Source organism: Natrix helvetica (assembly GCF_964273705.1).
Source record: "Natrix helvetica genome assembly, chromosome: 16".
In the NCBI taxonomy this organism is placed as follows: domain Eukaryota; kingdom Metazoa; phylum Chordata; class Lepidosauria; order Squamata; family Natricidae; genus Natrix; species Natrix helvetica.
In genome coordinates this window covers 2,241,029-2,253,630 of record NC_138563.1, presented here as the reverse complement: position 1 = coordinate 2,253,630, position 12,602 = coordinate 2,241,029, and the positions used below count along the sequence as shown (strand labels likewise).

Here is a 12,602-nt window from a genome sequence, read left to right as displayed (position 1 = left end):
TATCTATCTATCATCATCTATCTATCTCCCCCCCCGCCATCTTTCAACGTACAGGTTCAATCACATATTACCAATAAACTTATAACAAACAATTTAAATGAGCATAGGGTCGAATGCAACTTATACTACGGAACAATTTAATACATAAAGATGTAAAATAGAGTAAAATGACCTAAAATTATATTTCTTATAGCACCCTTGCAATCTACCCCAATCCAAGCCCCAAAGCTTCTCGGGAGTTGAAATCCTGGGCAAACTGCTCTTCCCTCAAAGCTATTGATGGCAGCCGCTTGTCCTTTCCACGGGACCATTAAGCCACCATTAAACCATCATCTCGGATCGACGGAGAAGGGGAATCCCAGCGAAGGAACCCCAAATCCTAGCCAGAGTGTGGACTTTCCCCCACCTCGGCCTCTCGCGAGACCCACCCCGTGCCGGGATGGCGTGATAACGCCCCCCGCCCCCCCGTAAGCCACTCACCTCTCTTGCGATTGGGCGGGGGGGCCCCCTGGGAGGGTCCCAGATAGGCGCTTTGTGGTTTGGGTTCATCACACTGGTGTGAAGGGCGGAGTCCGAATTCGTTCTACTTACGAAAGAGGAAAAGGCGGAATTAAAAGAATAAAAGTGGACGGATTGGAGGTTTCCTCAAATCTGGCTCCATCTGAGCTGTGAGAAACCCTGATACGGCTAGTCCTCGACTTACGACTGTTCGAAGTTACGGCCGTGCTGAAAAAAGGGACTTAGCGCTGTTGCACACTTTGCGACCGTTGGCAGTATCCCCCCCTCCCGCGGTATCGCGATCCAAACTTGGCAACGAACTCATCTTTATGACGGTTGGGGTGTCCCGGGGAATCACATGACCTTCTCACGAGGAGGAGAGGTTGCATGTTAACAAAGCTGTCAGAGAGGCCGATTCTTTCTTTCTTCCTCTTTCTTTCTTTCTCTCTACTGTTTCTCTCTCTTTTTTTCTTTCTCTTTCCTTCTCTCCTTTCTTTTTTCTTTCTTTTTTTTATCTTTCCTTTTTCTTTTCTTTCTCTTTCTCTCCCCTTTATCTATCTTTTCTTTTTTCTCTCATTCTTTTTCTTTTCTCTTTCTCTCCTTTCTTTCTTTATCTCTTTATCTTTTCTTTTTTCTCGTTCTTTCTTTCTCTCCTTTCTCATATTTGTCTCTTTCTTTCTCTCTCTCTTTTTCTTTCTTTCTTTCTCACCTCTTTCTCTTTTCTTTTTATCTTTCTCTCTCCTCTTTCTTTCTTTCTCTCTCTCTCTCTCTCTTTCTTTCATACTCCCTTTCCACCCCAATCTTTTTTAAACAATGTCTGGGGTGTGTGTGGACAAAACGGAGGGTGGGGGGGAGGAACCTCGGCCGCTGCAGTTCTTCCAATGGAACAAAATGAGGCTCATTGTTCAGTTGCAATCAAATCGGCCTCCTCCTCCTCCTCCTCCGTGGCCTTGTGCATTGAAGAAAGCAGCCGAGGGATGTGTGTATGTGTGTATGCGCCCACATGAGAGAGAACAGAAGGCAAACCAGATCAAAAGAGAACGTGCCTGGGGCGTTTTATTTCCCCCCCCAAAAAAAAATTCCTAGGACTGCAGAAAGGCCCTCGATTCGTGATCGTGAAAACATACGCCCAGCGTTTCGAGGCTTGCAACCTGGAGCAAACCTTACGCAGTGGCCCCCTCCCCTCATTAAGGCTACGCGCAGCTCCCTTTTAAAGGGGGAGGGGGAGAGTGACAGTACCTCCCTCCTCCCCTGTTCTGTATTAGGCCATGTAGGAAAGAACCACAGCTTTTTTGGGGGGGAGTGCGTCTTATACTCTGAAAAATACGGTAACTGGCGGGAACCAAACATTTGATTTCAAGGGGGGGGGGGGAGAAACACCGCATGAGAAAAAGGACTCACCTGTTGAGGGAGGCAGGCAGTCTAAACAAACGTTCTTTCTCCACCGGGAAATTACCCCAAGGCATCGTCCTTTGCAACGAAAAACACACCGGGAGTTACTCCAAGGTTGTGGGGAAACTGCCTTCCGGCGTCACCTAGACTTTGTAAATCTGGGCTGCAGTTCCACACGGCTACCATTAGTGGGCAGCAGCACAGGTGAGGGGGCTTTCCCCGAAGCCCTCTCTCGCCCTCTGGTGGCCGCCTCCGTTTCCGCAACCCAAATATATTCCCGAAATGGGCCAAACTTGGGAAAGGAAATTTGAGAGCCGTCAGACAAAATAGCGAGGTCATAAATGGGCGATATGCTTTGTGATGGTCATGACATACGACCGTCACTGCAAGGCTCAATTGTGGTCACAAATGGAGGATGACCTGTAAATGACAGATGGGAAGGAGAAGACCGTGGGGCGGAAAAGTGAAGAGCAATGGATGGTAGCTCTCTGAGCTTCGTGGTTTCCTTGCAGACGTTTCATGACCCAACTAGGTAACATCGTCAGTGTTAGGAGGAAGGGTTTTTTGTGTGAAATGAAGCAGGGAAAAGAGTGGAAAGAATGGAAAAAGAGGAGGAGGGGCAGGAGGACTGTGGGGTCCTTGGTGCTCTCTAAACGTGGTTGATTTCTTGCAGACGTTTCATTACCGAACTAGATAACGGCATCAGTGCTAACAGGGAAGGAGGTGTGCTCATTTTTTATATAGCAGTGGCTTGCTCTGTATGTAAAGTGTGAGAAAGACTCACCTTCTCCAGCTGGGTTCAGCAGGAGGGGATAAGTACGCCGGACTGTAAGGAGAACTGTCGATGTGATGGGGGAGTTAAGGAAGACACAATGTTGTGGGTCACCAGCAAGTCCTCGTTGTAGGCTGAATCCCAAAGGGGAATCCTTTTGCTCTTCAATGCCTGGACAACTTCCAGCCCAATGTCGGTATGAGTTTATGTCCGTCCCCACCCCATCTCGCCAAGGGTGTGTCTCGGGGTGGCTAGAGTTGTGTTGCCTAGCAAGCAAAGGGGAAAGAAAAAGCCATCTCGAGGCGAAAGGATATTTGTCGTACGTAACGTCGCAGTGGAGAAATCATCCGGCGGGGATCCCGCTGTACTCGTTCCACCAGGCCGTGATGCCGCGTGCCCCGGGCTGAGTCCAGAGGAGAATGGAGGGGACCCTGGAGGGAAAAAAAGAGAGAGGCAATGCACAAGAGGGATCTATGAAAGTTGTGAAAATCTGAAGCGGGGCCTGCAAAATTGGGGAATAGGAATTTCCTGTTCCTGTGTGTCAATTCCAACTACTTGTGTGTCAATTCCAATACATGGGTGTCAATTTCAATAATCTGCGCATTAATTTCAATGATTTGTGTGGCAATTTCAAAAAATTATGCATCAATTTCAATAATAATACTCAATAATTTCAATAATTGTCAAGTTCAATACAACATGCATCAATTTCAATATCAATTACTGTACGTGTCAATTTCAATAATTTGTGTCAATTTCAATAATTTATGTCAATTTTAATAATATTCAATAATTTCAATAATTGTCAAGTTCAATACAACATGCATCAATTTCAATATCAATTACCGTCTGTCAATTTCAATAATTTGTGTCAATTTCAATAATTTATGTGTCAATTTCAATAATAATAATTTCAATAATTGTCAGGTTCAATACAACCTGCATCAATTTCAATATCAATTACCCTATGTGTCAATTTCAATAATTTATGTCTCAATTTCAATCGTACTCAATAATCTCAATAATTGTCAAGCTCAATGCAACCTGCATCAATTTCAGTATCAATTACACCATATGTGTCAATTTCAATCAATTGTGTGTCAATTCCAATACATGTGTCAAATTTCAACAATTTTCGGTCAACCTCCATAATTTGTTTATCAATTCTCAACCCTCACACTTTCTACAATTTGTAATGGAAGAGGGTTTTGTGTTTGTTGTTTTTGGTCTGTTTGTGTTCATTTTAAAAATAAAAACTTAAAAAAAATAATCATTGGTGGATCAATTCCAATACACAGTCAATAGCACATTGTGCAGTCAATTTCAATAATTATGTGTCAATTGCAGCACACCGTGTGTCAATTTCCATAAACGGAGTGCCAATGAATGATTGTATCTGGGTCAGGTGGCAGCCTGGGCTAAACCCCTCCGGCCAATCAGGAAGCCCCACGCAGAAGAGCAAAACCATCATGGAAAAAATGGCAGGGAAGATCCCCGGATGTTGGTTTGTTCCAATGACGGCTTACCTGAAACTCTGCAGCGCCGCTTCCAATCTGGTTGACGTTGGGCAGTGATCCGCCGTAGTAAGGTCCTCTACTGTGCGCCAGTCGTAACTTCTGAGCCTGCAACTGAAGGCGGGAAGAGAAGCGTAGGGAACAGTGGTCAATGCATAGCCACCCGCACGACTCCTTCATTGCCCTGGGCAACCAACTGCTTTGCAAAGCTGATGGACGACATTCTTTCCACCATGCCACAATCTCAGTGTGTTTACACTTTTGCAACGGAGGCTCAAGCTAGCAGAGGGAGGGGAGAGCCGGAAGCAGGCTACCATGCTCTCTCCTGGCACCCCAACCCTTCGAGGTAGCCTCGACTTACGACGACGACAAGAGACCGAATTTTTCCCTTGTAAGTTGTTGGGTCCGTTGTGTTCCATTTTACAACCTTGTTTTGTCACCGTTGTTAAGCGAGGGGTATTTTTTAGAGGAGACTGGGACCGCCGTGTGTCTGGAATGGACTAGGGTCTCTGGCTGGAGCCGGCGGGTTGGACTAGAACACCTCGGAGGTCCCTTCCGACTCTGTGATTCTGTTAGAGAGACCGCAATCCCGTCGGCGCCAAAGACGCTTTGGCGTTTTTTGCGGGGAGAGGGGGGGGGCTAAAAGCTGCCCCACTGGCCCCCCAGCCTGAAAAAATGAGGGTTAAAAAATACAGCTAATCCTTAACTTGCAACAGTTCGTTTAGTGACCGTTCCAGGTTGCAATGGTCATTCTTCACATTTATGACCGCAGCAGCATCCCCACAGCCAGGCGATCAAAATTTTAGACACTTGGCAAGTGGTTCGTATTTACGACAGTCGCAGTGTCCTCCCCCGGGGGGGTGGGGGGGTTTAGGCGATCCCCTTCTGGCCAGCAACGTCTGGGGGGGGGGAGCTGGATTCGCTTAAGGACTGTGGTACTAACACCACGGCAGGAGCAAGAAAGGTTGTAAAATGGGACGAAGCTCGGTTGACAACTGCCTCACTTAGCAACGGAAATTCTGGGGCTCAACCACGGTCGTAAGTCGGACTACCCAGAGATAGCGGCGGAAGAGGCCCCGAGGACTGGTATCTCTGCTTGTTTATCAATCTGGAAGAACTGGTTGGGGAAATATTCAGGACTGTCCCCTCCAACTACCGAACCTGCCTGCCGTGTCTATGAAAATTTACAGATTTAACAGGTTAACAGAGTTGGAAGAAACCTTGGAGGTCATCTAGTCCAACCCCCTGCCAAAGCAGGAGAGCCTACATAATTTCTGACCAATGGCAGTCCAGGCTCTTCTTGAAAGCTTCCAGGGATGAAGTTCCACAACTTCCAAAGGCAACTTCTGTCCCATCGAATATAGAATAACAGAGTTGGAAGGGTCCTTTGAGGTCATCTAGTCCAACCGCCTGCTCAAGCAGGACCCTTCCCCCCCAAAAAAGCTGAAACCTCACACGCTGAATATTTGGGGGGGGGGGGAAAGGGTCACGTGTCCAACAGGATGACGGATTAGAATCTGCCATTTCTGGGGCCACTTCATGTCGAGATGATAAATAGTTCAGATTATTCATTGCTTCCTTCCTGCCTTTCTCGATTATCATCGCCAAAAAATAAAAGAAATAAAAAGGACACCAAACCAGGTTTGCAAGAGTCTCGCTCGCTCGCTCGGTCCTTGCAAAGTGTCATTTCTTTGCACGGTTTTTGGGAAAATCCAGGTTTCTATCCAGTGCGAACGAATTTTAATTTAATTCTTCCATAAAGGAATATATATATATATATATATATATATATATATATATATTCATTCATCAAGGAGGACTTTTTAATTTGCAAATCGAATGGAAGGGAAAAAAGCAGCCTCACGAACACGGATTGAAGGTTGCAAAGAGAGAAAATCAAGAGGGAGGTTTTGGCCTTTTCAGTTCCAAAAAACTTTCCGTTTTTGGAGCATCCAATTGCAGAATTCCCCCCCCCCCCCCCCCATTGCAAAGGTGTTTTGCACGCAAATGTTGGAGGCGAGCGATTGAACCAGCGCCGATGCCGGGAAATTTTGTTGGGCTTTCCAAGCTGGAATTGTGCTGGGGTTGGAAGGAGAAAATCCTGCTGGTACCAACCCAGGGCCCAACTGAGAGCGTTCGCTCCGGCCAATCCCTGCCCAGGTCGGAATGGGAGAAACGCTGCGTTGCCCGAAATCTGAAGTTTGGGGAAAGAAGATAAGGACTCCTCTTTGATGTTTTTCTCACGGAGAACCCACACCTGGGGAGGGGGGGAATGGAGAAACCGGGGGGGGGGGACTCTTTCGGAAGGTGATTTTTGGGGAGTTGGAAAGAAACCAGGAATCAGGGTTTTTTTTTCTTACAAACAGGGCATCGTGGAGGAGAGGAGGAAGGGAAAGAGGATGGAGGAAGGGAAGGAAGGGAGAAAGGGAGGAAAAGAGGGAGGAGGGAAGGATAGAAAGAAAAAGTAAAGGAAGTAAAGGGAAGGAAGAGAGGAAAAGGTGGATGGATGGATGGAAGGATGAAAGGAAAAGAGAGAGGGAGGGAAGGAGAAGGAAAAGATAAAGAAGAAGCAAAGGAAGGAAGCAAGGAGGGAAGGGAAGAGAGGAAAAGCTGGAAGGAAGGAAGGAAAAAGAGAAAGGGAGGGAAGGAAAAGATAGAAGGAAAAAGTAAAGGAAGGACGCAAGGAAGGAAAAAGAGAGAGAGGGAGGGAGGGAAGAGAGAAAGAAAAAGTAAAGGAAGGAAGGAGAAAAGGGAAGAGAGGAAAAGATGGATGGATGGAAGGAAGGAAAAAGAGAAAGGGAGGGAAGGAGAAAGGAAAGATAAAAAGAAAAGGGAAGGCAGGAAAAAGAGAGAGAAAGGGAGGGAGGGAGGAAAAACAGAAATAGAAAATTAAGGAAGCCAGCAAGGAGGGAAGCGAGAAAAAGCAGGAAGGAAGGAGACAAGAGAAAGGGAGAGAGGGAAAAGGGAAGGACAGAAAGAAAAAGAAAAAGGAAGGAAGCAAAGGGAGGGAAGAGAGGAAAGAACGGAAGGAAAAAGTAAAGGGAGGGAGGAAAAAAGAAACAGAAATAAACAAACAACCCTGCTGAGGGAAAGTTAACCCTGGTTAAGCGTCTAGCCATGTTGGTTAGAGTCTTGCGTTCAAGGGAGGCCCAGCCGTCCCGTCTATCGGCATCGGCTGCAACCCCACCCGACAATCCCGGCGCATCTTGGGACCATGGTGGCGTCCCGCCTGCGTGATTTTCCCGTCCTCCGTCCAGGCTAATTTTGAAGCCTCCCCGGGGACTCCCCGGCTTTCCCAGGGGGGGGGAGGGAAGGGGGGGGGCGGATGTGCCGGACGGAGACAACGCCACAATCACAATTCCAGTTGTGATCCAGTTGTAAAAATAGTGATTTGGGGGGGGGGGGGGTGCAAGGAGAGAGAGAGATGGGAAATCCTTCCCCCTTCCATGATTTACGGCCAGTCCTCAACTTACGGCCACCCTTTTGCCCCAAATCCCCCGGCTGGCTAAAGCGAGAGGCTTGTTAGGTTTTTTGCCCCGGTTTTTCTCGCCGCTGTTGTTCAGCGGATCACGGCCCTTGAGTCACACGGTCGTTAAGCGAATCTGGCTTCCTCCATTGAGTTTGCTGGTCAGGAAGGTCGTAAAAGGGGGTCACGTCACACACACACATACACACACACACACAGGGACGCTGAGACCGTCGTTAAGGACGAGCGTCTGAATTTTGACGGCAGGATCACAAGGAGGCTGCGACGGTCGTAAGTGCGAAGAACAGTTATAAGACCCCCCCCTTAAAGGACATTCTCAGGCTACCAAGACCCCCCCACCCCCAGTCAAAGGGGTCAAAGGGCAATTGCCACACACATCCATTACTCCCCAGATTTCCAATCAGGACAGCCCCATGGGCGTAAAGGCCCACAGTGCCCCCTTGGGCAGGGGAGGATGGGCATGAGAACCCCAGATGCCCCCATGGGGAGAGATGAGAGCTGGGCCAGAAGCCGAAGCATGGGAACTGTAGGGGGGGAGAAGGTGAGGATGATGGGAGCGGAACCCATTGCCTCTAAAGGGCTGTGAGCCATGGGGAGAGGGAGCAGGTAGAGGATGATGGGTGGAGTAGTCCAGCCCTCTCCAGAGACCCCCCCCACCCAGACTAAGCTGAGGATGATAGGTGGGGTAGTCCAGCCCGCTCCAGAGACCCCAACTGAGGTTGAGCAGAGGATGATGGGTGAGAGAATCCATCCCTCACCAGAGACCCCAATTCAGGGTAGGCAGAGGATGATGGGTGAGAGAATCCATCCCTCACCAGAGACCTCAATTCAGGGTAAGCAGGGGATGATGGGTCCCAAACTCTCCCACCCGGGGCAGCCCCCTCCCCAACCGGAAGTGCCGCCCCCGACCGGAAGCGCCCCCTCCCTCCCTCCCTCCCCCTGCTCACCCGGGTGGTGCCCAGCTCCATCATGACCTCCTCGAAGGCCGCCGTCTCCTCGGCCTGGCGCTGCTTCTGCAGGGCGATTTTCTCGCTGAACTTGCGCGGGTTGGACGACGACGACGCCCCCGAGGACGACGAGGACGAAGAAGCGGCGGCCGCCGGGGAAGACGAGGCCGAGGAGGCGGCGGCGGAGGACGAGGAGGCCCCGCCGCTGCCGCCGCCGCCTCCTGAGGACGAAGAGCCCGGCGCGGCGGCCCCGGAACCCCCCGCCGCCGCTGCCGCCGCCATCTTGCTCCGCCGCCGCCTCAGGGCCTCCTCCCCCTCCCCCTCGCGCCCCGCCCCTCGCGCGCATGCCCCGCGCGGGGCACGCCGGGAAAGCGAGTGCGCCGCTCCCTCGGACTCTCCGGCAGGGATGCCCCGCCAGGACTACCGCTCCCGGCGTGCCCCGCGCGGACGCGGCCGAGGCGGAGGCCCGCGAGCGCGGGGCACGCCGGGAGATGGAGTTCCCCCCGCGACGCAGACGCCCTTGCCTCGGGCCCCGCGGGGACTCCCGTTCCCGGCGGGCCCCGCGCGCTCTCGGCCTGGGGGGGGGATTTTCCCCCGACGGGAGGGGGGAATTGGCGCTCCCTTCCCCATTCTGAGTTATGTTAAGCGGGTCTCTGGGCATGCACAGAGTGCTTTTTCCTTGCACACTTGACAGGCAGGTTGCCACCTATAAATTTATAGATTTTTTTTGTTTTACTATTTATACTAAGTTGAGCTTTCTGGTTCTCAGCTTAGAGTGCAATCTGATGAATTTTGTATTCAGTTAAAAGTGATTTATTTATTATCATCTATCTATCTAATATCTATCCGTTTGTCGGAAATGATGTAGGGTCTCCTGCTTGGGTGGGAGGCGGGGGTTGGACTAGATGACCTACAAGGTCCCTTCCAATTCTGTTATTCTATCATCCATCCATCTATCCATCCATGGTATCTATCATTCTCTCTATATCATTTACATCTATCTACCCATCTCTCTCTCTTTCCGTCTATTTATCTGTCTATCTACTATCCAGCCATCCATCATCCATCAATCTACCCATCTATCTCTCCATCTATTTATCTTTCTCTATCTATTCGTATCTATCATTCTGTCTATAACATTTATATCTATCTACCCACTTACCCATCCATCTACCCTCTTCCTATCCATCCATCCACCCATCTTCCTACCTACCTACCTACCAATCATCTATCATCAATCTATCTCCATCCATCCATCCACTCATTTTCCAATCTATCCATCTTCCTATCTACCTCCATCCATCCATATATCCATCTACCCATCTTCCTACCTATCATCTATCTATCTCCATCCACCCATCTACCTACCTACCTACCTGATCCTGGAGATCTACCACCTCCATGCCATTTCTCACTCTTCTTAATTCTCCTTTCCGTTTTGCTTTCTATTCCCCCTTCGATATATTTGCTTTAACCTTCACTAAAAGAAAATCTAGTCGGGTCCCCAGAATATAATACATATTGCACAAATGAAAACAGTCTGCTATTTACCAAGTGACTTATTATTTACTAACTTTCTGTGCATCTTGGTCCCACCTTTCTAGGCAATGTATTAAAAAAATGTTTATTTTTAATCTGGCTAACTGCATTTTTAACAATATTTGGGTTGCAGTTGAGTTTTTAAAAACCTCCCCAACCTGTCCCTTTTTCAACCGGATGCAAAAAGTTTGGATGGAACAACAACATTAAGAGAGAGTCCTTGACTTACAACCATTCATTTAGTGACTCAAGTCTGGGAAAAGAAAAGTGACTTGCAACAGCTCCTCGTTATTTACACCAAAATTTGGGCATTTGGACCACCAATGTGTGTTAACAATCGTTCCATTGTCCCAGGCTCATGTGCTCACCATTTTTGTGACCTTCCCACCAGCAAAATCAATGGGGCAAGCCTGATTCGTTTAACGACCGTGTTGCGATTCACTCAACGGCGCGATTCGTTTAACCGCCTCAGCGAAAGGCACGGCAAAATCAGGAGGCGACGTGCTGAAGAACTGCCTGGCTTAGCAACGGGAATTCTGCTCCCCCGATTGCGGTCGTAAGTCGAGGATTGCCCATAACACAAAGGAAGCTAAAATCTCACACGCTCAGAGTGCTTAGCCTTCCTTCAAAGGAAGTGCTCTATCTAAATCTACTAAACTTTAATTAATTGAGGTAGGAACTTGTTTTTTTTACGTAGCCCGAAGCTACCGCCTCTCCTGGCAGGCTTAGACTTTTGCAAACGAAACAATCATTAAAAAAACAAAACATCTCAGCAGTCTTAACAGAAGCACAATTAAATTGTGCAGCTTTCAAAGAAGCATTCAGGGCGTGTGTTTGCGCGGCGTGCATGGATTGTTATACCCATGTTACAAGGCAGAATATTTTATATACATATATATTATATATATTTATATATTCGCCCCTCGTTCGCTGTAAATCTTAATTAACGCACAATGGAATAGACCAGGGATTCAATTTAGTGTGCTGTAATTGGCATTTTGTGTCTCTTGTGTGTTCCTCCAGCTTTCAAAAGTGCTGAATTTTATCCCGCAAAAGGCCCTTAATTTTTCGGGTTGTTTTTTTTTTTTTAAAGGGAAAAAAAAATTCCGAAAAATTAAGGGCCTTTTGCGGGGTAAAATTCAGCACCTTTGAAAGTTGGAGTTAGGAGAAACACACACAGAGACACACAAAATGCCAATTAGAGCAGACTAAATTGAACCCCGGGTCTCTTCCGTTGGGCATTAAGTAAGATTTACAGCAAACGAGGGCGATCAAACCAGGTCAATTCTCAATTTTTAATTCAGCAGATAAAAGTCTTCAATACATGTGTGTGTGTGTGTGTGTGTGTGTTGCATTTGTGCTGATAAATAAATAAAGGGAGACTAGCATAGATCTATTTCAAGCTATTTAGCTCTCAGGATCAAATCCCAGTAATACATGTATTATGTATTTGTGTTACAACCCCTGGTATGCCCAAATATGGGAGGGAACTCACTACTCCCCCTTTCTGTCTATCGGCTCACTGCAGGAGACCATCCAGGCAGACAACCATATTTTTAATGTTGTTTTTTTATATTTGTGTTGTATCTGTGCTGATAAATAAAGGGAGACTAGTATAGATCTATTTCAAGCTATTTAGCTCTCATCAGCTAGCCATACCCTTACTGGGATTTGAACCTGAGAGCTAAATAGCTTGAAATAGATCTATACTAGTCTCCCTTTATTTATCAGCACAGATACAACACAAATATAAAAAAACAACATTAAAAATATGGTTGTCTGCCTGGATGGTCTCCTGCAGTGAGCCGATAGACAGAAAGGGGGAGTAGTGAGTTCCCTCCCATATTTGGGCATACCAGGGGTTGTAACACAAATACATACATGTATGTATGTATGTATGTATATGTATATGGATGTATATACACACACACACACATATAATACATACATATACATACATACACACATATATACATACATACATACAGTATATATACTATATATCTATCTCTAGCTCTCTATCATCTCTATCTATCTATCTAAAATATTCTGCATTATAACACATTTTGTTTCAGAGATCACACATACACATTTATTTTCCTCCTAAGGACTAGGAACTTGAGGTTTGCAAGCACTCCACTCCCCGCCAAAATAACCCCCAACAGAGGTAATCCTCGATTTACGGCCGCAACGGAGCAGAGCCCAAAATTTCTGTCACTAAGTGAAACAGGTGCCAAGGGCACTTTGTCCCATTTTTACAACCCGCCTTGCCGGTTGTTAAGCATCACTGCGTTTTTGAGTCGGAAACGACTAGCACATATGCGTGAAGGGAACCTTTACCTCTACCTGTGATTTACCTGTGATTCCCAGGTGATCCCAGATCTCCAAGTTAAGGAAAGCACTGGGGGGGAAAAACAACACAATCCACCCGGGATCTGTTCCCACCCACCCAC

At 47.6% G+C, this 12,602-nt stretch overlaps 1 protein-coding gene across 1 annotated transcript in view; it reads right to left on the bottom strand.

Moving 5' to 3' along the window:
- CRTC2 (CREB regulated transcription coactivator 2) overlaps window positions 1–8,920 on the bottom strand; it is a 15,911-nt gene extending 6,991 nt beyond the window's left edge. The window contains 7 exon segments of the mRNA XM_081968447.1: window positions 481–540; window positions 543–583; window positions 1,900–1,968; window positions 2,675–2,736; window positions 2,977–3,093; window positions 4,189–4,290; window positions 8,611–8,920. Coding sequence (XP_081824573.1) covers window positions 481–540; window positions 543–583; window positions 1,900–1,968; window positions 2,675–2,736; window positions 2,977–3,093; window positions 4,189–4,290; window positions 8,611–8,892 — 733 coding nt within the window. The 5' untranslated portion in view covers window positions 8,893–8,920.
- Window positions 8,921–12,602: the final 3,682 nt, after the last annotated feature.